Genomic DNA, 27987 nt, shown 5'->3' on the forward strand with positions numbered 1-27987 from the left:
AATTACAGAAAGTACAACTGTCCAGTCAAACATGAGCACGCAGAGATGTGTCTGGAAGTCACTCACACCCTAAAGCTGCCACCAATGCAATTTAAATTAAAACTGGTTTATTGGGCTGTCAAGTTACAAAATACTCATCCTCCTGTAACCCAAAGAAAGCATGAGTTAACATGATTTCATAACAGCATCCTCTTCCATAAATTATTCTATTTTAAATCTACTTTAAATCCATGGCTCTTCTATCGGAACTCCTGACAGCGATGCCTTCCACCCATTGAAACTCAGTTGTCATAGAAAAATCTCAGCTACGGAAACGCACACCCCCTCCGCCTGCGTTCCGAATGCAGCCCTGCTTAGACCTCTTAGGCTGTATTAAATATCTCCATTCAGGGCAACTACACAATGCCGTTTGCAGGGCATTTGGGTTTCTTTAGACCGGCGCTTCAATACGACCACAGAAGTGATCTCCCTCCCTGCCAAATGGGACTTTAAGAATTGGGAATCCTATCAATGCACCCTCCCAAAACAATGGTGACTGGCTCCTAATGTATAAAAGCACCATACTGTCAAATGACAACTGTTTAACACTGGCAGCAGGCAGGTCCTGGGGACACAGCCAGATTGATTTTTGAAAAGTTAAAAGTACTTGCAGTTGAATACGACTGAGCTGTTAATCCTGAAATGGAATAATAGCCTAGCAGGTTAGTGGAAACGGTCTGTCTTCAAGATAGCTCTCCATGGAGCAAAACCCAACTTGCCATGAAAATCATCTCCAGCAACCAGACTCTACAAAAGAACAGCCTGGCTGTCATCACCAGTATCACTGTAGAAATGGCACTATGTTCTTGAAGAACCACTCTTTGGAAAACTGGAGATGGTCTCCTTCTGCAGCAAGGAACACTAGCTTCCCTGCTTGGTCCATTTCCTTCAGGCCCAAGCGATCCTGAGAAAGGAAACATGCCAGTTAAACCAAGGAACTTTCAGTCTGAAACAAAGAGACAATGGTTACGTTCACACCACAACCTAGCCAACCACATTCTGCCATAACGTTTAGGGTGTAACTAGGACTTATGACGTAGTTTAACTGAGCAATCCATAGGAAAGGAGGTCACGCAGGACAGCCGCTGTCCATGTTTTCTGGGGATTCCTCCAATACAGCTTGAGGGGTTTGGCAGGTGGCAGCACCTAGACAACCTTAAAAAGCTAAGCCATATCAGACTTCATTACTACTTAAATCAGGGACCATAAGGACATCCCAGAGCTATAACCTAGACAGGAGAGTAGAAAAAAATTGAAAGAAGGCACTAGCAAAGCCTTGTATTTTGTTGCCAGGACAACCACAAAGACATGTCCGTGCAGCCATCAAGAGTCAAGCTTTACCAAGAAGAGTCCTCACATTTTGCAGCTAGAGGATGCCCGGTTGGAGAAATCTGCTGTACGATGGTCAGAACTGGAAACTGACTGGGGAGACTGATTATGTGCTATCGAGGCACTGTCAACTCTTTGCATCCACACAGACCTTATCCAGGACAATCTGTCCCCAACTTGGTCTTCAGTCTTCCAACAATGCACTCATCACTATAATCAAATCTGTCCACCCTTGTTGCTGGTCATCTTCTTTTCTCACACCTTTCCCAGCATTATGGACTTCTCCATCGAGCGGCATCTTTGCACTGATTGTGTGCCATCAAGTCTCTGTTAACTCTTAGTGACCACACGGACAGACCTTCTCCATGACAATCTGCCCCTAATCGACTCTTTCAGCTCTTCCAGCGAGGCACTCGTCTCCACTGTGGCTGAGTTGTCCTCTTCTTCTTTCCTTCCACTTTTCCCAACACTATAGACTTCCCAAGAGATCTAGATCTTGGGAGACCCACATTCAAATATTTCTTTGGTGACTAAATTTGTTGAATCTCCAGCTTTTCCCAAAGCTGATGCTCTCAAGATGCATTCAACTTCCCTGATCCTATTTTAAAAGTAAGAATTTACCTTCAAAACTTCACGCTACTGAAACTACTACTTTTCCTCTGGTTGCACCAGCTGGGCTCCATTTCTGGTTATTGAACTAACCCCTCTTTTTAAGGCTGAACTGAACCATTAACTAACCAAATGGTCCATCAGACAACACACTTAGCCAACCCAACCCAAAGTTGTGTTTAGCACGCTGATGTACCCATAAAGTCCTTAATTGACCTGGTTAAGCTTGTTGGGTGAACTAAACTGCAGAGGTCTTTCTGCCAAGCCCCTGATGGTTTCCAGTTCTGGAAGCAATTTCCAAAGTAAGGTTTATATGGACCTTCCTGTTTTGTTTTTAAATAACTGAACAGAGAAATTATGTTCCCTAGCATAATTCTAGCTGCAATATCAGATGGGATGCTTCCAGCTAAACTGAGCTTTCAGTGCTTCACAGGAAAGGCAGCAGCACTCAGGATAGTTACCTCTGTGTACAGCGTAGTGTTTTGAAGAGGAAGGATCTCCTTGGTCTGACCACTTCGGTAGTAACCAAACCACTTGGAAAGAAAGAGAACAAGGCAGCAGTACGTCAAAGTGTCTTCGTTGCAGTGATCAATTCCTGGAAACTGCTAAGGGCCAACCCTGTTTTTCTTATCCTAATGAGGACTTCCAGTGATTGGAGCCTGATTCTCAAAAGTGGGGCAGGGAGAAAAGGGATAAACCCCACCCCCAAAAAGGGAGACTTGCCAGAACGCCATTTCTGAGGATACCGTACCCAAAAGTTGTGCATCCGTTTTGGACCAAGAACTGCCCTTGGTCTTAGAATGAAATGGTGCACAAAGGCTACACAGGTAGTCCTCGACTTACGACCACAATTGGGACTGGAGCTTCCGTTGCTAAGCAAGGCAGTTATTGAGTCACGCCCAATTTTATGACCGTTTCTGCCATGGTTGTTAAGCAAATCACAGTCATTAAGCGAATCCGGCTTTGACTTTGCTTGTTGGAAGCCAGCTGGGAAGGTTGCAAATGGCAATCACATGACCCCGGGATGCTGCAACCGTCGTATCTGCGAGCTGGTTGCCAAGCGCCTGAATTTCGATCACATGACTGCAGGAATGCTGCAACCATTATAAGTGCGAAGACCAGTTGTAAGTCACTTTTACCAGTGCTGCCGTAATTTTGAATGGTCGCTAAACGAATGGTCAAAAGTGGAGGACTACCTGTATCCCATTTTGGTTTTCAGACATGCACACCCTCTATAGCACTGCACCTCACCTCAGAGGCAGGAGGATCAACCATTGTGTCATTGAGGAACCGGACCATCACAAATTTTTTCAGAGTCATCAGGTTTTTCTTGTAAGTCTTATTGATGACCTGGAAAAGGCAGCAGAGCGGAGATCAAGATTGGCAGAGAAAGAGAAATTCCAGAACTGTGTCAGCGGCAAAAAACAGTCACATCCTAGACTGAGACATCCCAATTTTACATCACAGCAGTATCATGCTGCTATTGTTATTGTTTTTTATTTATTTATTTATTTATTTATTTTTCAAATTTAATTGCCGCCCATCTCCCCCAAAAGATACTGGGTATATGTGTATAGGTAAGAATGGATTGAGATATTTTTATATTCCACTCTTCAAAGTTTCCAGAATGGCTTCTAGTACAAAATATAACACAACAGAAAGTTGGCATATTGTTAGAACAGTGCTGTATAGAGGAGGTTTCTAAGGCCCTGACCACACCCAGACCTGCTTAGTTCCTTTAAAGCTGCTTTATATTGTGCCTGCGGAGAATGCCCTAGGATTAAAGTATTTGCTTAATTGTTCTGCTAACTGAATTTTCTTTCTAATGCTTCCAAACCCACACTTTTTCATGCGGGTGCCCCAAAGCAGCATTTATGGACCTTGGCAACTTTAAGAGGCTGGCCAAGGAATTCTGGGAGTTAAAGTCCACATATCTGAAAAGTTGCTAAGGTTCAGAAACCCTGGTTTAGAGTGCCTGAGTTTGCTCCTCTGTTAAGCTATGGTTTGCTGATTAATCCCCAGCCATCTCCAATTTGCAAACCCCAGTGGCTGGTTTCCCAGAACAGCAGCATTTTAACTTGATGCAGCATGTGTATCCATGTAGCCTAGCCGCGTTTTGCATTCGTTGGATCGGCCTACCCGCTCCTGGTTGACGTCAGCCAAGAAGAGGCTGCTTCTGCGGTATTCCTCCTCTTTCTGTGGATCATGCCAGTATTGTGCCTGCACCAGGCTGTGGCAGAGAGAGAACAGCGCAAACCCCAAATCATAAAGAGCTTTTGAATGGTCCCCATCCCACCCAGGCATGTCTACCTCAATACACACATGCACACTTATTTGTCTCCTGGGAAGACCAAACTCACCGCTGCTGAATCACCTTTGTGTAAGCAATATCTAGCACCTTTCTTAACCAGTCACAGATATGCGAGCTCTCCCCAGGGCAGTGCGGGAAACCGAACACCCCTGCAGCAGGAAGAGAGCCATTAAGAATCTGCACACGGTCCTAACCTGTCAAGCAAGCCCAGAAGAAGTCTGAGGGGCCACTGCCCTGACATCGCTGCACATTTTCTGGGACGTCAATGGCTGAAAAGTTGAACGGTGGAGGGGAGGAAACAGTCAACTTCCTAGCGAGTCACCCACACCCTCATTCTGGAAAGCCTTAAAGATCTGGCTGTTCTCCCAGGCTTTGGTCTAAGGTGGGGGTGGGGAGCGCTGTTGGATATGGGGCATGCATGGGCATGGTTGCCTGGATTCATCATCTTGCTTGCTTTCGATTTTTGTTGTTGTTGTTTCCTTTGCCCTGTTTTATGGTGAGCTGCCTGAAGTCAGTGCTTAAAGTTGCTAGGGTTGAGAAACGCTGCTCTAGGACAAAGAGGGTCATGAAAGGAAGGCCCAGTGAGAAAACCACTGGGACCACCAAGGACTGGTGGAGATTTGGCACAGGGTACAAAAGGAAAGTAGACTGTTAGAACTAGTCGGATGGCCTCCAAGTTTCTGCTGGACTCAAATTCCCAATATCATGGCCATCCTAGTTGGGATGATGGGAACTGTAGACCAGATCAGGGCAACTATTTGGCTGTGGGGGGGGGTAGCTTTTTTGAACAGATGTTTTCAAAGGCCACATGGGAAAGGGGTGGCCATGATATAATGGCAGTGCCTGAGGGACTCAGACTTCTCAGCCACGGAATCTGGTCCATGAAATCAGGAAGGATGCTTCATTCTAAGGCATCTTTGTGATGACAACTTTAAACAGAAATCTTTATTATTTGCAGGGTATCTCAAGTCTTCAAATAAGGGGCATGCGATTTGATACTGTAGGGATGCCTCCATTTTTTGACATCCCACCCCAGCAGTGGAACAGATGAGGCAATGCTAGCAAGGAATGGGTTGGGGGAATCTCCAATTTTCTATATTTGTAAAGTCTATTCAATGCTTTGCCCAACAAATGTTTTTATTCTTTCCTATTGAAATTCAGCATAAAATTGTGCTGCCATAATTTGTCATTGGCTTGCCACCAAATATCAGCAGTAAAATTGGGGGGGGGGAATCAATAAAGAAGTGAATTCAGGGTCATGTGTTGCCTGCTTCTGTTCTAAACACCCAGGAGCTTGGAAAGAGAATTATTTTACATAGGTGGAAAAAGTTTAAATTCTTGCTGTAAAGAAATGAATTCAAAGCATGCATTCTTTAGCAATTCATTATCTGGCAAGACCGCAACAAGTGTTTGGGATTTTTAATTTTTTAAAAGATGTTTATAGTTAAAATAGTGAAATCGGATTTTGTATCAGCCAGGAAACCGAAGGTAATATTGCGAAATTAAAACCCAGCGGACTGAGTTGTAAATCAGAAACAGCACGTTTAGACAAAGATCCCAGGACTCATCCTGGTAAACCTGTGCTTCGGGTTTGACACAAATGGAAGCATGTTTCTCAAACCGAGTTCCACAAGAACTTGACAGGGTTTCATGAGAGACTAAAAGGGGGAAAAAATCACTCAAACACAAGCAATTTTCTACCACCAGAGCCTTGCCTCTTGATCAGGCATTCTAGATCGTTGTTTTTTTACCTAACAAGTTCCGCAGCCTCCAAGAATTGGAAAAACCCTGCTATGAGACTGGGACGCTGAGATTGGGTGTTATCAGGAGCAGGAAACCTATGAGCAGCACACAGCCACACAGGACCCTGTGCTGAAATTGGGTGACAAATGGCCCATTTTCAACAGCACAATTTTCATTAGATTTGGAGGGATGGGGGGTGGCTACAGGTAGCTTTAAGAGCAAGGATGACAGCACAAGATTGTGAGCTGCACTACTCCCTTTCCCACTCTCAAACCCACATCTTCTCAAAACCTCAACATCAAGCAGCAACCGTTGTGTTAAAGGTTTTCGGCTCTTCCCCTTCTTTGAGGTCACTGCAGCCTGGCTCAAAAGAAATTTCTCCCCTTGCAACAGACAGACACTGTCTGTGCCATTAATGGAACAAAGTCAAGCAGAGCACTAAACTGTTCCAGAAACAAAGAATCCCAGCATGCAGGTTCATCCGGGATCCTCCATAACCAGCAGGCAAATTTACTAGACCTTGAAAGGGTTAAATTCCACCTTGTTCTAAGGACAATGTCTATGATGTCCTAAAACTATGCTCTTCTCTGAAAAGCAAGGTTACCTTGGTGTTGACCTCCTATGGAAATCAGATTGAACATAGGTGGAGATGGACATCTTTGCACCAATGCTCTCCTGAGGAGGGGAAAAAAACAGATCACCACCAGAAATACATCTTCTACCACAGAACTGAATCCAGAATCCACCTGATTACAATCCATACTTTCCTGTATAGTATTACAAGTAGTCCTCGCTGAACAACCATTCATTTAGTGATGGTTCGGACTTACGATGGTGCTAAAAAACTGACTTACAACTGGTCCTCACACTTATGACTGTCACAGTGTCCCTGCAGTCATGTGATCACTATTTTCGACCTTCCTGGACAGCTTCTGGCAAGTAAATCAATGGGGAAACCACGTGATTTGCTTAATGACCACTTAACACCCGCAGTGATTCACTTAACAACTGCTGCAAAAAGGTCGTAAAATCGGGTCAGATTCACTTAATGACTGCTTCACTTGGCAACCAAAATTCTGGTCCCAATTGTGGTCATTAAGAGAGGACTACCTGTAGTTATTGGTGTTGAGTGGCTTGGAACAGGGGAGGGGGTGGAAGCTCCAGAATATCCAGACAGCACCAGGTTGGATGGTATAGAGCATTGCTGGGTTCATGGAGCCCTGTTTTGTAAAACAAGGCAGAATTGGCAGCATCAGCAGAAACCAGAAAGCCATAAATCATGCTTTATAAACTATCATGGCTGGCATCTCATAGGACACTAAGCCAAAACAAACAAAGGTGGCATTATGGGTTTCTGTAATGAGTACAATTCCAAACAGACAGGCACACCTGAGAAAGCTTCAGTTTTCTGTTGTGTTCAAAAGAAATTACAGAAACATGGGAAACCACCTCACATCGGATTATACTCTGCTTTCACTGTGCCCCAAACTGATCTACATTGAGTTGTGATGGTTCTCCAAGAGATCTGCCCATCATCTGCTGCTCTCTTAATGGGAGACATCAGGGGCTGAATCTGAGATCCTCAGGCATGCAACCAAGGGTTCTACCACTAACATGTGGGCCCCATTCACCTACTTCATTCCAGGGCCTTCCATCACCGCTCATTTGAAATACTTACAAGAACTGCCCTCCCTGCGAAAAGCCCATGGCATTGTAGCCACCTTGAAGTTTTGGATCTTTAGAAAGCTGGTCACACACGTTCTTGACTTGATCATTGACATTCATGAAGTAGCTGTTCTCCATGTCCTAAGGAAAAACAAAAGGGTGAAGAAGAGAGACTAGCCAGTTGAGGATGCGTCAAAGGGTTGGCCTTATGGGTATGGAAGGAAGCCCGTTCAGAAAGGCATGATCTGGTCCTCCAACTAGATAAATTCCTGGACAGCAGATCTATCAAGGGCTACTAGCCTTGGTGACAAGATGCAAGGTCACTCTGCCTCTACATAGCAGGTGTATGGGAGCAACAGTGGAGGAAGAGGGCTGCCTTAGTCTCATACTGGTCAGCTTCCTGAATACATCTGGTGGGCCACCTTGTGAATGGTGGCTAGATGGGTCTCAGCCTGAATCAGCAGGGCCATTCTCACGTTCTCAACCTTGGAAGTTCTTTGTTTATGGCTGACTCCCCCTCTTGGAATGACGCAGCCAGCTGGTCCACCCAATCAACTAGAGGTGTGCGAACCATTCTGAATTCAAAACACCCCATCTCAAGTACAAAACAGGCTGTTTCAGCACCCTACAGCCACTCTGCATCAAACATTCTCTCATTTTAGAAAAGACATCCACCTCACATGTCTGTATTCTGAAAGCGTGCATCATTATGAATGAACTCACCTCAATTAAATTGCTGCCTATCATCAGAGACAGCACATAAATTCCTGGGATTTTCTCTTCCACAATTTTTTTAACGTAACCCATGCTCATGGGGTTGCAACAACTATCTCCTGTAATGTAAAAAAGAAAAGGGAGAGGGTTAGAAAATCAGAGTGGCTGTTTGTCTAGGTTCCTTAACTATTTACAGCAATAAATATATTAATGGCATTTAGTCAAACGATAAGCAAATGCCCTAATTTTAAAAAAGGAAAAGGAAAGAAAACAGCTGTGTTTTAGATTACAGACACATACAAAAATACTAGAATATTGCATAAAATTGTGGTCTAATTCCACAATGTCAGGCTAGGAAAAGCTGCTTTAGCTGAGCTTTGAAACCCAGCTACTCTCCAGTTCACTGATTCTTGTACAATTCAGTCATGTGGTTCAAGTGTGAGCACAGACTGTCACCTGGCCAGCTCTGAATAAACTTAACTAGGTTTCTTGTTATTTGTATTTTTAAATGCATTACAAGTATTTATTAATGAAATCCACCTTATAAAACAAGAGGCTGTGAAAATGAAAGGTGAGCTTCTGAAGTACTGTATCTTTAAAAATTACATATAACTAAGTTTGATCAGTCCTTCATGATACCTGTCTCTCCCAAATCCAGGCTGCTACATTTCTGTCCATCTTAGATCTTTTTTAATAAAATCTAATTTCACAAAATGGCCCGGTCTTTGGACAAGCCTCTCCACACCCTGAATTTTAGCAGTGAGTTCCCTGACCCTTCCAGATCATAAAAAGATTCTATGGAAAGGAAAATGGCACTGAAGTTTTAATATGTATATTGAAAAAGAAATATTACAAGGGTGGGAGAGCTGTGGTCGAAAACATTTTAGTCACTAGAAGACAAGACTTCAGCCTAAAGCAGAAATGGAACTTTATTTCAAACTGGTTGGGGTACTTTCAGAATACCTAAAAAAGCAGGAGCAGCTAAATAGAAACAAAGAATTTGGGGCACAATTTTTATTTAATAACAGAGGCCACAGGCTGGGACTAAGTTCTCCCTTGGGACTTTTTAAAATTATTTTTATTCAGTGTTTTGAAGCAACAACATAAACAAAAATAAAAGACATGTAAAAAAAGTAAAAGGTAGAATACAACTAATGAAGTATGGATAAGTAAATAAGGTATCTGAAATGTCATAAAAATTACCACTTTCCAGTAGGTCATGAATTACTTACAAAATTATAAATTACTTTTTGAAGAAAAAACAGAAAATCCCTATTAAACTTTAAATTAATGATACCTGCTATAAATCATTAACTATAAACTATAAGGGATTAAATCAATACTAGAAATTTTCCATACATTGCCATAAAATTGAGATACAGACTCTCTACATAGAAAAACCCAAATGTATTCATCAGAATCCAGGAACGGTCGCCAAACAGAACTGAGTTCTACATGAGATTTACTTTTCAGATACAAAGTTATTCTGGAGATCAAAGGATACTCTCACAACCTGCTCAGCTATTCTTCCAAGGAAGAAATTAAACGTCATTCTCAGTAAGAAGCATATGAAATCCTTGCTGAAGTTTGCTTATACAAGGTTAGCTCTGTATACTCTGAAGGGATGCATGATTTAGTAAAATTTTATAAAAATATATCAGGTTGCAATGCAAATTCCATTTTAAAAATTTATTCCAGTCTAATATAGACTTTTGGTTAAAGTTGTAGTAAACAACCTAATCCACAAGAGAATGATTCAAAACTTCACTGGGGTTGGTGTGTCTTTGAAGAATGAGAGCAGCAAGGAAAATGGAGAGTAATTGATGCTTGGTAACAGCCACATCAAAAAATAACGAACACCCCAAAAGACTTCATGCTTATGCTACTGTTTATTCTTATTTAATTCCCCAGCCAGCAAAGATTCAATCCTGGGAGTTGAAGTCCACACAGCTTAGAGTTGCCACGGTTGAGGAACCCTGCCTTAGATTACAACATTTCAGTGGTGGGACCTGGAGCACACCACTCAGGGACCACTCTGTCTGAGCACACCAGACAGGCAAAAACCAGAGATAGTCAGTTCCTCAAATATGCTAAAAGGAAACGCTTAACCCTCTAGTTTTACTAATCATTAACACTCCAACATGCATATCTATCCCCACACAAAGATAAAGGAATCAGCTCTCCTGCTGAGAAAACTCGAGACTGCACCAGGGGAAAAACAGGAAACTATTTCAGAAACAGGAACTTATTTCAGCCATCGCTGCTTTCATTTTTATGAAATTTCTACAGAAAGAAACATCAGCTGACTTTCATATCCCAGCCTCAAAAGGCCACCGTGAGACTGTTGCAACTAAATTACTTTCATAACAGAGGTAATATTTGACCCCTATGTGGGTGGATTTGAATCTATCAAGCGTTAACACCAATATTATACATTGAGTGTTTGCCAGTTGAAAGTGGCAGAGCAGTTGTACTCATATCAACTCAGAAATTCCACTGAACTCAAAGGCATTTATGTTTAATTCCAGATAAATATGTACAGGGCTGCAGCCACGATTAATTTCCTACCAGTGAGCAACGGACTGACCACAAATAAAAGCCTTCCAGTGGCACCACCATTCTTCCGCTGCTAAGCATGTGAAAAAAACAGGAAACAGGCTGTGATTAAATCATCATCATGTTGTGTGTCCCTTAGAGAATCACAATATGTAAAATGGGTGCAACAATAAAATTTAACTTTCCCAACTGTTCCAACACTTGCCAAGACTTCTACCCTATCTTTTTTCCTAAAGGTTAAGGGAGCTTATGTAAAGGTCACCCCCAATTTTATTGCCCAAACAAAATCTCACGAGGGAAGTTGGGGTGAGGGCAACTGACTAACCCTGTTACCCGCCAAGTGCCACTGTCAGGGAAACCCATGAGCCTGGGTCTCCATAATCCATGTCCGAAGTTGTGACCACACACACTGGGGACTATGTGTAGGAACCGCCTGCCCCACAATCTGGCAGGAAAAGGATACCCTTTGGGCACCCCCAAGAGAGATCAGCAGGGATGGAGAACGACCTTCTCCCTAGGGGCCCCTCTATTGCAACTGCTTCCCCTCCCAGCACAACTAACAGGATTTAATGGTTTCTACTGGTTGATTTCCTATGTTAAAGCTGTCTTCCTGGTCTCATTAGGTTGCTGTAAGCCGCCTAGAATCTGGAGCGGAGGCGGCAGACAAAGGTTCACGCATAAAATAAAGGGCTAACCAAACGAGGCTTCCCCGACCCGGTGCAGCCGAGAAGCGTTCGCGCACGAGTCCCATCATCCCCAGCCAGGAGGAGTGATGGGGAGGCGGCAGCAGCAGCGAAACTAGGCAGCTCTGCTCCGGCTTCAAACCGGCTGCTGCTGGAAGGACCAGAGCCCGAGGCCCTCTCGGTTTCCCGGGGGGCAAAACCTCGCTCACCCATGCCATGCCAGATGACCAGCGGCACCGGCCCCGCAGCGTCCCCGGAGTTCGGCCGGTCGAGTCCGCCCAGCAGCAGGAGCGCCACAAGCAGCAGCCGCCCGACCGCCGCCATCCCCGAGGAATCACGTGACCCGCCGCTCGCGCGGGGGGGAGAAGGCGGTGTCACGTGACAGAACCGCCGGCTCTGGCCCCGCCCTTCGGGGCGAGCGGCGCGGGTGCCAACGGAGCCTCCTTCCCCCCGAAGGACTCTAGGCGTTGTGGCTTCGAGGTCTTGCCTTGGAAAAGCGTTGCTTTTTCATAAAGTTGAGAATTCATTGCATCAATTACATTCCATAAATTCCAGAATTCAGGTCATGTCAGAAATTTAATAAAACTTCAGAATTCATTTCATTACCTAAATTTCATTTCAGAATTTTCGGAATTCATTACCTAAATTTCATTTCAGAATTTTCGGAATTCATTTCATAAATTTCATTTCAGAATTTTCGGAATTCATTTCATAAATTTCATTTCAGAATTTTCAGAATTCATTTCATAAATTTCATTTTCATTTATGAAGGGACGCGGTTGTTATGGCAGTTTGGCTGTGCTGCGGATGATGGCAGCTGTATTCAATAGGGCTCCTCCAACTTGGAGGAACCTGGCTGCATTCATAGGTCCTAAACCATGATTTAACAAGGGTTAAGCAAAGCCAGAGTGGTTGGATTTCACTCAGCCTGCTGTCCCAAAACACATTATGTTGTTGTTTATTCGTTTAGTCGCTTCCGACTCTTCGTGACTTCACGGACCAGCCCACGCCAGAGCTTCCTGTCGGTCGTCAACACCCCCAGCTCCCCCAGGGACGAGTCCGTCACCTCTAGAATATCATCCATCCACCTTGCCCTTGGTCGGCCCCTCTTCCTTTTGCCCTCCACTCTCCCTAGCATCAGCATCTTCTCCAGGGTGTCCTGTCTTCTCATTATGTGGCCAAAGTATTTCAGTTTTGCCTTTAGTATCATTCCCTCAAGGGAGCAGTCTGGCTTTATCTCCTGGAGGATGGACTGGTTTGATCTTCTTGCAGTCCAAGGCACTCTCAGAATTTTCCTCCAACACCACAGTTCAAAAGCATCGATCTTCCTTCGCTCAGCCTTCCTTATGGTCCAGCTCTCGCAGCCATATGTTACTACGGGGAACACCATTGTTTTAACTATGCGGGCCTTTGTTGTCAGTGTGATGTCTCTGCTCTTAACTATTTTATCGAGATTTGTCATTGCTCTTCTCCCAAGGATTAAGCGTCTTCTGATTTCCTGACTGCAGTCAGCATCTGCAGTAATCTTTGTGTCATGTTCACTGTTTCAATGTGCACTGTACATCGTAACATTTCACATGCCATGGTGCTGACATGCGTTTCTGTTTGGGAGGGAGCTGCTGTGAAACCTTGTGCCAAGCTCTGTATCTATGTTCATTTCAATGGAATGTGTTTGGGTTCTGTGCTCTGCTCAAGGACTTTTCCCACGGACCATCAGAAGCCGTTAGGAGCACCTGGGATTGTGAGCCTGGGAAGATTCTACGGGGGGAGGGATCTCATTCGTACCGAGGGTTTTTAGTTTGCGCTTTTGGCGCACTTTTTTCATTCTCAGCTTTCTTTGTGATCCTGCATACTATTCTTTAATAAATCAGATATCTTTGTGAACCTGCTCATGAGTCTGATGGTGTTTTAGAATAGGCAACCCTTACACTTTGCACCTAGAAATACAAAGCCTTTCACTGCCTCTATGTTTTCTCCCTCTATTTGCCAGTTATCAATCAAGCTGGTTGCCATAATCTTGGTTTTTTTGAGGTTCAGCTGCCAGACAGCTTTTGCACTTTCTTCTTTCACCTTCATCATAAGGCTCCTCAGTTCCTCTTCGCTTTCAGCCATCAAAGTGGTATCATCTGCATATCTGAGATTGTTAATGTTTCTTCCAGCGATTTTAACTCCAGCCTTGGATTCCTCAAGCCCAGCATGTTGCATGATGTGTTCTGCATACAAGTTGAATAGGTAGGGTGAGAGTATACAGCCCTGCCGTACTCCTTTCCCAATCTTAAACCAGTCTGTTGTTCCGTGGTCTGTTCTTACTGTTGCTACTTGGTCGTTATACAGATTCTTCAGGAGGCAGACAAGATGACTTGGTATCCCCATACCACTAAGAACTTGCCACAGTTTGTTATGGTTCACAGAGTCAAAGGCTTTAGAATAGTCAATCAAACAGAAATAGATGTTTTTCTGAAACTCCCTGGCTTTTTCCATTATCCAGCGGATATTGGCAATTTGGTTCCTAGTTCCTCTGCCTTTTCTAAACCCAGCTTGTACATCTGGCAATTCTCACTCCATGAATTGCTGAAGCCTACCTTGCAGGATCTTGAGCATTATCTTACTGGCATGTGAAATGAGTGCCACTGTTCGATAGTTTGAACATTCTTTAGTGTTTCCCTTTTTTGGTATGGGGATATAAATTTATTTTTTCCAGTCTGATGGCCATTCTTGTGTTTTCCAAATTTGCTGGCATATAGCATGCATTACCTTGACAGCATCATCTTGCAAGATTTTGAACAGTTCAGCTGGGATGCCGTCGTCTCCTGCTGCCTTGTTATTTAGCAATGCTTCTTAAGGCCCATTCAACCTCACTCTTCAGGATGTCTGGCTCTAGCTCCCTGACCACACCATCAAAGCTATCCCCGATATTGTTATCCTTCCTATACAGATCTTCTGTATATTCTTGCCACCTTTTCTTGATCTCTTCTTCTTCTGTTAGGTCCTTGCCATCTTTGTTTTTGATCATGCCCATTTTTGCCTGGAATTTACCTCCAATGTTTCTAATTTTCTGGAAGAGGTCTCTTGTCCTTCCTATTCTATTGTCTTCTTCCACTTCCATGCATTGCTTGTTTAAAAATAATTCCTTATCTCTTCTGGCTAACCTCTGGAATTTTGCATTTAATTGGGCATATCTCCCCCTATCACTGTTGCCTTTTGCTTTCCTTCTTTCTTGGGCTACTTCTAGTGTCTCAGCAGACAGCCATTTTGCCTTCTTGGTTTTCTCTTTCTTTGGGATGTATTTTGTTGCCGCCTCCTGGACAATGTTGTGAACTTCTGTCCAGAGTTCTTCCGGGACCCTATCTACTAAGTCCAGTCCCTTAAATCTATTCTTCACCTCCACTGCATATTCCTTAGGAATATTACTGAGCTCATATCTAGCTGATCTGTGGGTCTTCCCTAATCTCTTTAGTCTGATCCTAAATTGTGCAAGAAGAAGTTCGTGATCAGAACTACAGTCAGCTCCAGGCCTTGTTTTTACTGACTGTACAGATGTCCGCCACCTTTGGCTGCAAAGGATGTAGTCAATCTGATTTCGGTGTTGTCCATCTGGTGAAGTCCATGTATAAAGCCGTCTCTTAGGTTGTTGGAAGAGAGTGTTTGTTATGCAGAGTGAGTTGCCTTGGCAAAAATTCTATCAGCCTATGTCCTGCTTCGTTTTGTTCTCCCAGGCCATGCTTACCTGTAATTCCAGGTGTCATTTGACTGCCCACCTTAGCATTCCAGTCTCCCGTGATGAAAATAACATCTTTTTTAGGCGTGTTGTCCAGTAGGTGCTGCAGATCCTCATAGAACTGCTCTACTTCAGCTTCTTCAGCATCTGTGGTTGGGGCGTATATTTGGATCACTGTGATGTTAGATGGCTTGCCCTGAATTCGAATTGAGATCATTCTATCGTTTTTTGGATTGTATCCAAGCACTGCTTTAGCCACTTTACTATTAATTATGAAGGCTACTCCATTTCTTCTGTGGTCCTCTTGTCCACAGTAGTAGATCTGGTGGTCATTTGATGTGAAGTGGCCCATTCCAGTCCACTTCAGTTCACTGACGCCCAAAATGTCTATCTTTAATCTTGACATCTCACCAATAACCACATCCAATTTGCCCTGGCTCATAGATCTTACATTCCAGGTTCCAATGGTGTGTTGATCCTTAGAACATCGGATTCACCGTTCACCACCAGCACCGTCGGCCGCTAACCGTCCTTTCGGCTTTGAGCTAGCTGCGTCATCACGTCTGGGGCTAGTTGAACTCATCCTCCGTTCCTCCCCAGTAGCATTTTGACCATCTTCCGACCTGGGGGTCTCATCTTCCGATGATATACTGACATATCTCTGGTTGTACTGATCCATTTAGTTTTCACGGCAAGAATACTGAGGTGGTTTGCCATTACCTTCCCCAGGGATCGCATTTAGTCTGACCTCTCTGTCATGACCTTCCCGTCTTGGGTGGCCCTTCACGGTTTAGCTCATGGCATCACTGAGGTGCTCAAGCTCCAGCACAACAAGGTAACAATCCTTTGCTGAAGCAAAACACATTACGAGGTAGCAGAATATGTGAACTCAGGAAACGAGCAGGATGGAGCTTAATCTTAAAGGAGCTGTCCTCCAACCCTGTTGGAGTCACTTGTTGAGATGGGAGGCTGTACAGATCAAATGAATGAATGAATGAATGAATGAATCTTTGCTTCTCTATGTCTGTAAATAAAAGGATTTGGAGGTATTCAACTGGAATATTCCAATGGAAGCATTCCAGGGAACTTATTCTCAACTTTGGAAATGCAGAATCGCAGCTATGTGAACTGCTTGTATTTTTTTAGATGTGCACCTCGATGCCTTCCTTGAAGGGATCGCAGCTTTGTACCAACCCAATCAACAAGCCCTTGCAGACGTTTCATACTGAATTGGGCTACCTGACCTCTGCTGAAAAAATTTAGACCTTGAAATGGCAGCCAAGACATTTTTTTTTAAAGACAGCTCTTTGCTGCTTGCTAGTGGCCATCTGAATTCTTGCAGTTAGGATCTGGCAGCCCTAGCCGCTTGATTCTCAACTTCAGCAGCTTTAAGATTTGTGGACTTCAACTCCCAGAATTTCCAAGCCAGCATGTCCTTGGCCAGGGAATTCTGGGAGTTGAAGTCCACACATCTTAAAATTGCTGAGGTTGAGAAATACTGGCCTAATCTAATCCCTAATAGCTTCATTTCCATTTGTTGTCCAAGACACCTAGGAGCGGCAGAAAAGTGTTATCGGCCACAGAGATGATGCTTAAGATGGATGGTTGGTTTTCTAGCATGCTCACTTCCACTTCATTTACTTTTAATAAAAAGAACCTAAAAAATAAAATGGAGGGGGTGGTGTTCAATGCTCTTGAGCACCACACTGAAAACCATTAGCCTTCCATCATTCCAATCCATGTGGTGTATTTTAGGATAAGCATTGCAAGTTATGGATGTGATAAAAATTGCTGCTACAGTGAACAAGACCCCATTTTTATTTTCGTCTTTTTAATTTACAGCTTTTAGCCCACCAACTCCAAGGAGTACCGGATGCTGTTAGCTTTCTTCCAAGTCTCTTTCTGGTGCTTAGTCCCAAGTGAAGAAACTCAGATGAGGGAAAAAAGGAGGCCAATGGCTGATCCTTCACCAGAAGCATCACTTCTTGCTTGCCTTCAGAGCTGACTTGGTGATTTTGGCTGGCCCACCAGCCTTCTTCTCAACAGATTTGATTACACCCACAGCCACAGTCTGCCTCATGTCACGGACAGCAAAACGACCTGCCAGAGGAAAAAGATACTGTATCTGTTATGGCAGAGATTTAGGGCAGTCCAAACATCACCAATTTACTAGATTCTGGCTTAAAATCAGAAGGAGCACCTTTTACGACTAACACTTTTTGTTAAAAGGCAAAAGCTTTTGTGACCTGCAGCTCACTTTAGCAGATGCATGGAGGGGCTAAACTGGTGTAGGGTTTAAATTGGGATGAGGTGAGGGGAAGGGAGGGGTTCTGGATTAGTGCAACTGAACCCACTCCCCCCCAGTGGATTTGCACACCAAGCAATGTGATTTAGCACGCTATGTGAACTGAGTTGCATAACGAGATTCCTAGAATAATCTCAACCCAAGTGTTCTTCTGTGTAGATGGATGTGCCTAAGCCAGTTGTGTGTCATAGGTTATTAGTTTTTCATGGTAAAATATCTAAGGTCCTGAAGTTCATTGAGAAGGAATGCAAGGTAAAAATGCTGCAAGATTAACTTTCTTTTCTTATCTATTACATAGACATGTCCTGTATAATTGGTTGCCTTGTTGCACAGACTTAAGGATATGACTGTGCAGAACCAGACCACCATGCCAAGTGTTATTTTTCTCTCCCTACATTAAAAAAAGAGAGTAAAATTGCAACTATCAAATACAGAACTGAAAAGGCAGGAAATGATGTCATAGAGATCAACATCCATCTTTTAAACACTAACATTGAAATTTTCTGGAATCTCCTCTTTTTCCACCATCTTTAGATGGATGGGAAGTGGAATATAATTCATAGCAAGAAGGTCCTGGCCCAAATGCAATGCTTTTCAGGTTAGGGAGATGCAAGGTCAAGTTCCCATTGACGACAAACTTCATTAGGGGATTTTAGGTCTGTTGAGAAGGGTTAAGCTGAAAGTTGTGGTGGGGGTAAAATTAGGGACCTCCCCCTTCTTGTTCATTACCTTGAGCTCCTAGAAAAATGGTGGGGATATAAAAGAATACATTTTTCCCCAGTGTAGAGATACAATGGCTGTGTTGACATATTTAACCTAACCCAATGAATCCAGCTTTCATAAATGTGCTTATGAAGGTAGCAAAGGTACAGTGAGGTTGAACACAACCAACATTTTAACACTCAGATTCTTTGGAAAGAAGGCATGACCAGTGTAAGTTTGGAGCTAAGTATATCCGTTGTACTGAGCTATGGCTTGTCAAACAATAGCTGTCTGGGTTCACACAACACACTAAACCAAAAACAAACCACAGGATACCTTAGCATAACATAAACAAATATCTTTGAGTTGAGTTCAACTCCTAGTAAATTCACAGACAGGTCCACATAGTTTTCTTTGTAGGATGTAGAAACTCTTCACCATGGCCTTCTTCCAGGATGTTCTTGGAATTCTCAGTCCATCCTCCATCCCTGAGATTCCCTGAAGGTCTCCCATCCAAGTACTAACAAAGTCCAATGCTTTAACTTCCTGAGATCAGCCAAGGTTAGCTATAGGTGCTACCACCTAACAAGGCAGTAGGACAATATATCACCCCAACCAAATTAAAGCCTCAGTCTTATAAAGTATTTGTGAAAAAGCAATTGCTGGTTTTGAAGACACTGAAACAAAGTCTTGCTATTGCATTTCATGGTTATTTGTCTCATAGTAATCAGTAGCCCTCATAAAAATCAATGTATGGCTGAGAGATGCAACAGGGCAACTTTCCACTTCTATTCAACTTCTCAAGCTTCAAGGGTCAGCTTGGACAAAGTACAGCTTATTAGAAAATGCCTGGGATTTAACCAAGTATTTCTGGCCAGCATGCTTTTAAACTGTTGTTCTCATGTGCAGGCCACTGTTTTATGGAAGGGCAGAAATGCTGCAAAATGTAGCTTCTGGGCCCATGTAGACAGTAAAGATGGCCTAGGTAACAGAGTCTGCCTATCTCCACCAAGGTCAACTTCCTTACCCTCCACAGCCTAGGCCTAACTCCGACAGAACCTCGTTTTTCCACCCCGTTTTCTAAGGCAAATGTCTAACCCTCCCAACCACAACAGTTCCCAGCTTCCATGGGACGTTTCATACTGCCATTCAGGAAGTTGAATGGCCAAAATGAGGAGAGACGGTGCTTTGATACTTCTGAACAACTTAGCTCCATGTTCTTACCCATGACTCATAAAATCATTACTTTATTGATTAAAAGTTCTGCCAGCGTAGTCACTATGCATCAAGGTTAGTTGGTGCTCCCACATGTACAAAACCTATTGCTTTAAGACTGTTGTACCAAAAGGAATCAGAATCCCGGGATGCCAACCACTTGTCTAAAACTCCCACTTACCAAGAGGTGGGTATTCAGAGAAGCTCTCCACACACATGGGTTTGCCAGGGATCATTTGGACAATAGCAGCATCCCCTGATTTCAAGGCTTTAGGATCATCCTCCAACTTCTTCCCAGAGCGACGGTCAATCTTCTCCTTGAGTTCTGCAAATTTGCAGGAAATATGGGCGGTGTGGCAATCCAACACTGGAGCATAGCCAGCTGAGATCTGTCCAGGATGGTTCAAGATGATCACCTGCATGCCAAGGGCAAGAAGACCGATTCAAGCATTTTCAAGGAAGCTGCTATTAGGATGAAAATGCATACGTCCAGGAGCGACAGAGGACAAGGAAGCCGGTAGAGGCCAAAGCATCTCTAATTAGTAAGCCGCACAGAACTTGCAGCTCTGGTTTGTGAACTCAAGAGCAAGAGCAGCTAGATCTGGTTTCCGCAGGGTTCTAAAGCATAACTTGGTTTGGCTAATGCAAATTAATGCAGTGGGTGAGCTCAGCCACTGTGTGGTAAGCCAAGGTTCATGAGTTGGCACATTGGAAGAATGCGTCTGGTTATAATTTATGCAATCACGATTAAAGAACTGGCTTAGTGCAGTGTGCAAACTCAAGCTTTGCTTCTGACTCTAAGCAAACAAAGTCCACCACCCACATGAAACTCCACAGCACCCCATTTGCAGCACCCCCAAATGTTGCGTAACAGAAATGTAAAATTACCAAATTTTGATGGCACAGTACTTTCACTGCAGAAGGCTCCAAGATTCCTGCCATCTAAAATGTTCCTTTTCCTACCCCTGAAGCCCTCCAAAGTGATGAGGCTGGAAATACACAGCCCTCCTTCCACCAGGCAGACAGCACCAGGTTGACCTTTTCTGATCTTGGAAGCTAAGCAAGGTCAGAACTTAGATGGGAGATCATCAAGAATATTCCTTCATTCAATTTATTTTATTTATTTATTAAATGTATCCCCTCCCATCGGGGAACTCTGGGTGGTTATACTCCACCTTTAAGTAAAAGGAAATGAAGGCAGTGGCAAACAACTTCTGTACTATTCCCAAGAAAACTCTATGGGCAAGTTTATGAAATCAGCACGAGATGAGCCCGATTCAACGGGGGTCTTTTTCTATTTTACCTCGGATCTCAGGACCATGTTACCAAAATGCCTCCTGCAAGCAACAGAGGCTGAGTTGCACCCCTTGGCCCAGAAAAAGTGGCCCAGCCCTCCTCTAAGCATGGATTGTTGTAAACCAGAATTTATAAATCACAATGCTTGCTCTACAGTTGGCCCAGCCAATCCATTTGCAGCTTTGGGCTATGTACAAATTCAATCACAAGTTCATCATGAATCATCTCCAAGCAGCTGTATACCCAGGATCTTAGTTTAGGTCTCAAAACTATTGTCCATTTTGGAGGGACCCACAACAGCTCAGCCATGCTATGCTGTAACTCTTATTCCCCCTTCAGTGTGGATTTACAGGAACTCCAGGAAATTCACAAGCAGCAGCTCAGCGCCTGAAGTACCATCCCTCCCTCACCTGGGCAGTGAAACTGCCTGCCTCTACGGGGGGATCATTCTTGCTATCCCCAGCCACATTCCCACGGCGGATGTCCTTCACAGACACATTCTTCACGTTGAAGCCTACATTGTCTCCTGGCAAAGCTGCCTCCAGGGCCTCATGATGCATTTCCACAGATTTGACCTCTGTGGTGATGTTGTTGGGGGCAAAGGTGACTACCATGCCAGGCTTCAGGACACCAGTTTCCACCCTGCCCACTGGGACTGTGCCAATGCCTGAGGAACAAAGACAGAAGGCTGGTCATCCATTGATGGCACATGTTTAGAAGCACCATAGATACTGTTAAAAGAAGTTGCAAGACAGTCTTTTCCAGCCAGGGTGTCATCCAGGTGTGTGAACTTCAACTCCCAGAATTCTCACCAAGGCCATGCTGGTTGAAATATTCTGGGAATTAATGGCCACACATCTGATACACACATATTCCTGACATATGGTTGGCCCTGACCTGCTGGCTTTGAAAAAGGTTTAAAAACCTGATCCGTTCCTTGGACATTGGGGCCAAGTTGATTGGAGTTCCCATCTAGAGGGGTGCAATAGGAATTTGGGTTCTGATTGCCTATTAATTGTTCATTATTTTTAATTATATTGTTTTTGTTATTGGTTGTAAGCCACCCAGATTTGCAGCTGACTGAGTTGGGTGACCATATACATTGTGGAATAAATAAAATCTGGACAGCAACAGGTTTGGGTAAGTTTTAGGCAACAGGGTGTAAGCCTGGAACCCTACTTAGCAGAATACTTCTAGGGCAATGTAGGCTAGCTTTCCACATTTTAAAATACGGGAAGTGGTACACATTATCAGTTAAAATACTTTTTGTGTATACGGTGCCTCTCAGATACTTTGGAGCTGTAATCCCAATCATCTGAAGAGCATGAACATGGTCAAGAACAGTTGATGACCACCAAGTCAGAAAGTCCAGCATAGTAGCTGTGAATTTCTTTAATTTTAGATGAACTTTAAATATCTTACAAATACAACAGTAACAACTGATAACCTTCCCTTCAGCAATGGCCAGAATCTCAGGTATTTGTCCTGGATTCTTCTTGATTTTCCCTATTTTCTAGCATCCTGAATATCATCAGCTGATGGATCAAGTCAGATAATTACCTTCACTTGGGCCCTCTGCGTAGGGCTCTTTCCTACTCAGAAGTCAGTAGTGGGCATACAAATAATAGACAAGTCAAATTTGCAACATGTTTTCTCAACTTGGTGACTCCCAGCTGGGCAGAGACTACAGCTCCCAGAATTCCGAATGCAGAAGGGGAAAAAGATCTTTAGAACTCAATTTTTTCAAAAGAAAATTTGATACAGCCCTCCTATCTAGACTGCAAAACTTCAAACAACCCATAAATGGCTGGTGATATATAAAACTAATTCCTTGCTGCCATCTAGTGGTCATCTAGGTTTGTGCAGCCCAGATAAGGTAGCTGTATATTTGGACATTTTTTTCTGGAGTCTATGGGGACCTGTCCCTCAAATCTGTTGGGTGCAACGCAATGAACTGGAATCTCAGCCTGCGCACCTCTGTTCCCAGGACATAATCTCCTCACCAAAGCAGCATGATTCTTGCCCTTCCTCTCCCAATGTGCTACTAGTATGCACTGAATGCCAGCAGTGGGCAAATGAAGACCACATGGAGACCTCGGTCTTTTTCCATTCCCGCTCAGCGTAAGGGACAACACATTTTCCTTCTTCCTAGCCGTGTACATACCACCAATCTTATAAACATCCTGCAGAGGCAGACGGAGGGGTTTTCTAACAGGGCGGGAAGGAGGGATGATGGAATCCAGAGCCTCCAGCAAGGTGGTCCCAGAAGCACTGCCCTCTTTCCTGGTGATGCTCCAGCCCTTGAACCAAGGCATCTGCAAAGAGAAACAGAGAACGTGCTGCAGAGTTTTGAATACCCATGCAATTCCCCAGGGAAGTCTGAAACCATACCACTACACAATTTCGTTGCCAAATGTAAACCAGACGCTTCCAAGGCAAGATGCCAGCGGGTGAGCTAACTACCTTGCTTGCTCCTACAATACATTAGTTAACAGCTGATTTGGTTAAATATGTTGCTATAACACAGTATTTTTCAAACTGGTCAACTTTAAGACATGTTGACTTCAACTCCTAGAATTCCCCAGCCAGCATGGCTGGCTGGGGAATTCTGGAAGTTGAAGTCCACCCATCTTCAAGTTGACTAGTTTGAAAAACACTGCTTTAACACAACTAGGAAATGAGAGGAAAAAGAAGTTCATAAACTACTTACACTTTTGCTGGGCTCCAACATGTTGTCTCCATGCCAGCCAGAGATGGGCACAAAGGCAACAGTGGCCGGATTGTAGCCAATCTTCTTGATGTAGGCGCTGACCTCCTTGATGATTTCCTGATAGCGTACACTGCTGTAAGGAGGCTCTGTGGAATCCATCTTGTTTACTCCAATGATTAGTTGCTTCACCCCTAGGGTGTAGGCCAAGAGGGCGTGTTCTCGCGTTTGCCCATTCTTGGAGATGCCTGCTTCAAATTCACCCACACCTGCGGCCACAATCAGAACAGCGCAGTCAGCCTGGAGAGAAACACAAAAACAGGAATATTTACCCTGACCACCAGGGGGAAGTACATGACCAGTTTCATCCTTATTGGGAATCATCAGATATACATAGCCAGACCTTATTCTAATTTAGTTTAACTCTAAATTGAGAGCCAGTTTGGTGTAGTGATTAAAGGCATCAGGCTAGAAACCAGGAGACCATGAGTTCTAGTCCCGCCTTGGGCACAAAGCCAGCTGAGTGACCTTGAACCAGTCACTTTCTCTCAGCCCTAGGAAGCAGGCAAGGGCAAACCACTTCCGAAAAAAACTTGCCAAGAAAACTGCAGGGACTTGTCCAGGCAGTCGCCAGGAGTCAAAAACTGACTTGAAGGCACCAAAAATAAAAAAATTAAAGAAAAGAAAAGAAAGAAAGGGAAGTTACCTATTTTTCCAAGGTTCTTCTTTGTCAGCCTGCATAAACATTTTATAGGCTAGTAAACCAGGAGGCCATGAGTTCTAGTCCTGCCTTAGGCACAAAGCCAGCTGGGTGACCTTGGGCCAGTCACTCCCTCTCATCCCTAGAAAGGAGGCAATGGCAACCCACTTCTGAAAAAACCTTGCCAAGAAAACTGCAGGGACTTGTCCAGGCGGTCTCCCAGAATCGGACATGATTGAACGAATTAAAAAAAAAATCTAAACTAAAAACAAAAAAAAGTCGATCAGGTTCAAGTCATCTACCTGGAACTGAAATCACAGAACGTTGTACTTTAAATTACTACCATATATACTTGCAGATAAGCAGACCCTCGAATTTTTAATCCATGAAAAATGTGCCACCTGTGGATAAGCCAACCTGCACTTTCCATGGTATTATGGTTAAAAATTCAAAGGTTTATCCACAGATGGGCTTATTCACAAGTATATACAAGAAATACAGGTACTCTGAAAAAGTATTACTGTATATACTCGCAGATAAACCCATTTGTGGGTAAGCCGAAGCTGATTTTTTGGTGTATTTTGGCACTTAAAATTCTCAGCTTATCCCTGAGCATTTACAGTATATACAGTTCATTACTTTCAATAACTACAGTATGTAGGTCCTGGCAGTTAGTGATGTTGTAGGAAGAGATATCTAGAATCTATCAGAATGGTATATGCAGTCCACCTCCCTTTAGGCCAGTGTTTCTCAGTCTTAGCCACTTTAAGATGTGTGGACTTCAGCTCCCAGAATTCCCCAGCCTGGCTGGGGAATTCTGGGAGCTGAAGTCCACACATCTTAACCTTGCCAATTTTGAAAAACACTGTCTTAGGCTCTCAGGAAGAAAGACACCCTAACGAAAGGTGGACTATAAATACCCATTCAAGGGGGGGACGGGAAATGGATTAGAATATTGCTAGAAATCTAAGAAAGGCTAACCAGGGCATACATAAACCATACCTCCTTGAATAATAAATTTGATAGTATACTTTTAAGCAATGCAACTGGGACAACGAAGGCTCCTGCTTTATCATTAAACTACAATACCCAAAATTTGGGGAGGAGAGCAGAGGTGCACAACTCGGGGCCACAGAATAACTGTAGACCGACACCCCAGAAGCATCGTGTCTTGCCCCTAAAGTCCCCCCCCAAAATTACTGCCCAACTGTGACCTTTATGTCCCAAACAATGGAAGTTAACAATAGATGAAGAATAATGCCGGACAGCAAAGATCAAGATGCTCTTGGATTGTGTTCAGCTCCCAGTGAGGCCACAGACACAATCTGCATTTTCTTGGCAACAGTAAGGAAATGGTTGACGTTGCCCTCTTCTTTCCTTGGCTGAGAGTTCTGCTGTAGTCTGTGCCTCCTATCCAAATATTACCCAGATACATCCTTAGTTTCCAGGCCCAGCCAAGGTCAGCCAAGTGCTGCTACCTCCTCAGACAATGTAAATTTCATTAGGTTTATTTCATTTCCATTTATGTAATTCAGTTTTACCTCCAATCCATTTAGGTGGTCCAAGCCACGCTTTCTGAATTTGATTTCAATTCTTACATTTTGTCCTGGTTACGCCCTACCCACCAAACTTCAGACTCTTGGTCAGCCCTTCAAGATAGACCAGATGAAGAAACCTAAGCCATGTGGGCCAATGCTACTTTTATGATAAAGTTATATTCTTCCTGTTCCTCACAGCCTTTCCCGCTTCCCTTTACACTCTTGGCCTGGTAAAGTTTTCTAAATCAGGGTTTAATTAATCTAGCCCATCGTGAGTTTTTCAGTAAACCATGCAGCCATGAAATTAAAAGGCGCCTGTTCCTTGGGAGGAAAATTATGGCAAACCTAGACAGCATATTAAAAAGCAGAGACATCACCTTGACGACAAAAGCCTGTATAATCAAAGCTGTGGTTTCCCCAGTAGTGATGTGTGGCTGTGAGAGTTGGACCATAAGGAAGGCTGAGCGCCGAAGAATTGATGCTTTCGAACTGTGGTGCTGGAGAAGACTCTTGAGAATCTGGTGGACTGCAAGGAGGTCAAATCAGTCCATCCTACAGGAAATCAACCCTGACTGCTCATTGGAAGGACAGATACTGAAGCTGAAGCTCAAATACTTTGGCTACCTAATGGGAAGGGAGGACTCACTGGAAAAGACCCTGATGCTGGGGAAGACTGAAGGCAAAAGGAGAAGGGGACGGCAAAGGATGAGGTGGTTAGATAGCATCACCAATGCAATGAACATGAACCTGAGTAAACTCCAGGAGACAGTGGAGGACAGGAAGTGCTGTGGTCCATGGGGTCACGAAGGGTCAGACACGACTTAGCGACTGAACAGCAACAAAATGGAACTGGGGCTGAGCATGCTGGATGAAGCCAGCAACTCTCTCTTGGAAATGCAGAACTCCACATTGGCATTCAGGAGGGTCTCATACCTGGGAAGTCCCAGTGATCATGTTCTTGATGAAATCCCGGTGGCCTGGAGCATCAATGATGGTGATATAATACTTGGCCGTCTCAAACTTCCACAGGGATATGTCGATGGTGATTCCCCGCTCCCGTTCTGCTTTTAGCTTGTCCAGCACCCAGGCATATTTGAAGGATCCTTTCCCCATCTGTGAAAAACATGTCCATACCCCCATCATTTGGTAGCCATTTTAATGTTTGGGGAAGAGGAAAACTGATTAATTTTACTGTTGGCTTCTTTGTGAATGAGGGCTTTAAACTTTAATGCTGTGTTTCTCAGCCTCAGCGACTTTAAGATGTGTGGACTTCAACTCCCAGAATTCCCCAGCCAGCCTTGCTGGCTGGGGAATTCTGGGAGTTGAAGTCCACACATCTTAAAGTCGCTGAGGCTGAGAAACACTGGGTTAACCTTTTGGCTTCCCAACCACCAGCCCCCTAAATGACTCTGCTAAAGGCATGATGGGGAAGCACAACTTCACACTTGCTTAGAGGCATTGCCTCTCATTGTCTCACCTCTGCTGCCTCCTTCTCAAATTTCTCAATGGTCCGCTTATCGATGCCTCCGCATTTGTAGATCAGGTGTCCCGTGGTGGTGGATTTTCCAGAGTCCACATGGCCGATCACCACAATGTTGATGTGAGTCTTCTCTTTGCCCATGATGAGAACCAGATTTTGGGGAACTGGGGGAGGGGGATCAGGTAGAAAGTGAGGGCAGGAAGCCTATTATACACCTGAAAGAAAGAAGGGAAAAGAGAACAAACTGGAATACCTCCATCTTAGAGTAACTCCACTTGAGATGCCTTCAGCAACATAGGGTAGTTCTGGAGCTGAGTTTTCTTGGTATGTGAGAAAGATCTTGAGAGACTGGTTGAAGAGATGCTGCGTAGGAAACGGTCAGATAAGAGAGCACATAGCCCACAGGTGCATAACGGGGGGGAGAAAGAGACCCAGAAGGGACCCTCCCTAACTTCTCAGGCTATAAAAAGAGAGAGCGGGAGATTTGTACTTTCAGACTTGCAAGATTCTGTTAATGTAACTTTACAATAAAGTAGAATTAGCTCATCTGGTCATGTTTCCTGCCTGGTCTACCTGGGAAGGCTGACAGTGGGGGTCCATAGAGACTGCAAAGCAAAGGCAAGGAGAAAAAATTCAGTCCCTCCCACTGGACTGCAGCCCCAGTCCAGACTCCAGCA

At 44.0% G+C, this 27987-nt stretch overlaps 2 protein-coding genes across 2 annotated transcripts; both read right to left on the reverse strand.

The window, feature by feature from the left end:
* Positions 1–90: 90 nt before the first annotated feature.
* Positions 91–11982, reverse strand: PPT1 (palmitoyl-protein thioesterase 1). The gene is made up of 9 exons (XM_063312383.1): positions 11859–11982; positions 8420–8529; positions 7710–7837; positions 6636–6706; positions 4338–4437; positions 4117–4207; positions 3229–3327; positions 2439–2510; positions 91–943 (listed from the first exon to the last, which is right to left on the reverse strand). Exons 1-9 carry the CDS (start codon positions 11971–11973, stop codon positions 821–823), a joined length of 909 nt encoding a protein of 302 aa, XP_063168453.1. The 5' UTR covers positions 11974–11982; the 3' UTR covers positions 91–820.
* Positions 11983–17208: 5226 nt separating this feature from the next.
* Positions 17209–27451, reverse strand: LOC134503041 (elongation factor 1-alpha, somatic form-like). The gene is made up of 7 exons (XM_063311646.1): positions 27308–27451; positions 26764–26943; positions 23596–23892; positions 23050–23200; positions 21296–21552; positions 19771–20005; positions 17209–17467 (listed from the first exon to the last, which is right to left on the reverse strand). Exons 1-7 carry the CDS (start codon positions 27449–27451, stop codon positions 17346–17348), a joined length of 1386 nt encoding a protein of 461 aa, XP_063167716.1. The 3' UTR covers positions 17209–17345.
* Between the last annotated feature and the right edge of the window lie 536 nt (positions 27452–27987).

The sequence above is a fragment of the Candoia aspera genome, chromosome 10, assembly GCF_035149785.1.
Source record: "Candoia aspera isolate rCanAsp1 chromosome 10, rCanAsp1.hap2, whole genome shotgun sequence".
Taxonomy (NCBI): domain Eukaryota; kingdom Metazoa; phylum Chordata; class Lepidosauria; order Squamata; family Boidae; genus Candoia; species Candoia aspera.

Excerpts from the sequence above, each read along its gene's own strand:
- PPT1 (XM_063312383.1), bottom strand. The coding sequence starts at position 11,973 with ATGGCGGCGGTCGGGCGGCTGCTGCTTGTGGCGCTCCTGCTGCTGGGC. Across the intron at positions 7,838-8,419 it reads TAGGCAGCAATTTAATTGAG|GACATGGAGAACAGCTACTT; the intron begins GTGAGTTCATTC and ends GTTTTTCCTTAG. Across the intron at positions 3,328-4,116 it reads CTGACGTCAACCAGGAGCGG|GTCATCAATAAGACTTACAA; the intron begins GTAGGCCGATCC and ends TGCCTTTTCCAG.
- LOC134503041 (XM_063311646.1), bottom strand. The coding sequence starts at position 27,451 with ATGGGCAAAGAGAAGACTCACATCAACATTGTGGTGATCGGCCATGTG. Across the intron at positions 21,553-23,049 it reads GGATGTTTATAAGATTGGTG|GCATTGGCACAGTCCCAGTG; the intron begins GTATGTACACGG and ends TTTGTTCCTCAG. Across the intron at positions 17,468-19,770 it reads CTCTGAATACCCACCTCTTG|GTCGTTTTGCTGTCCGTGAC; the intron begins GTAAGTGGGAGT and ends TTCCTCTGGCAG.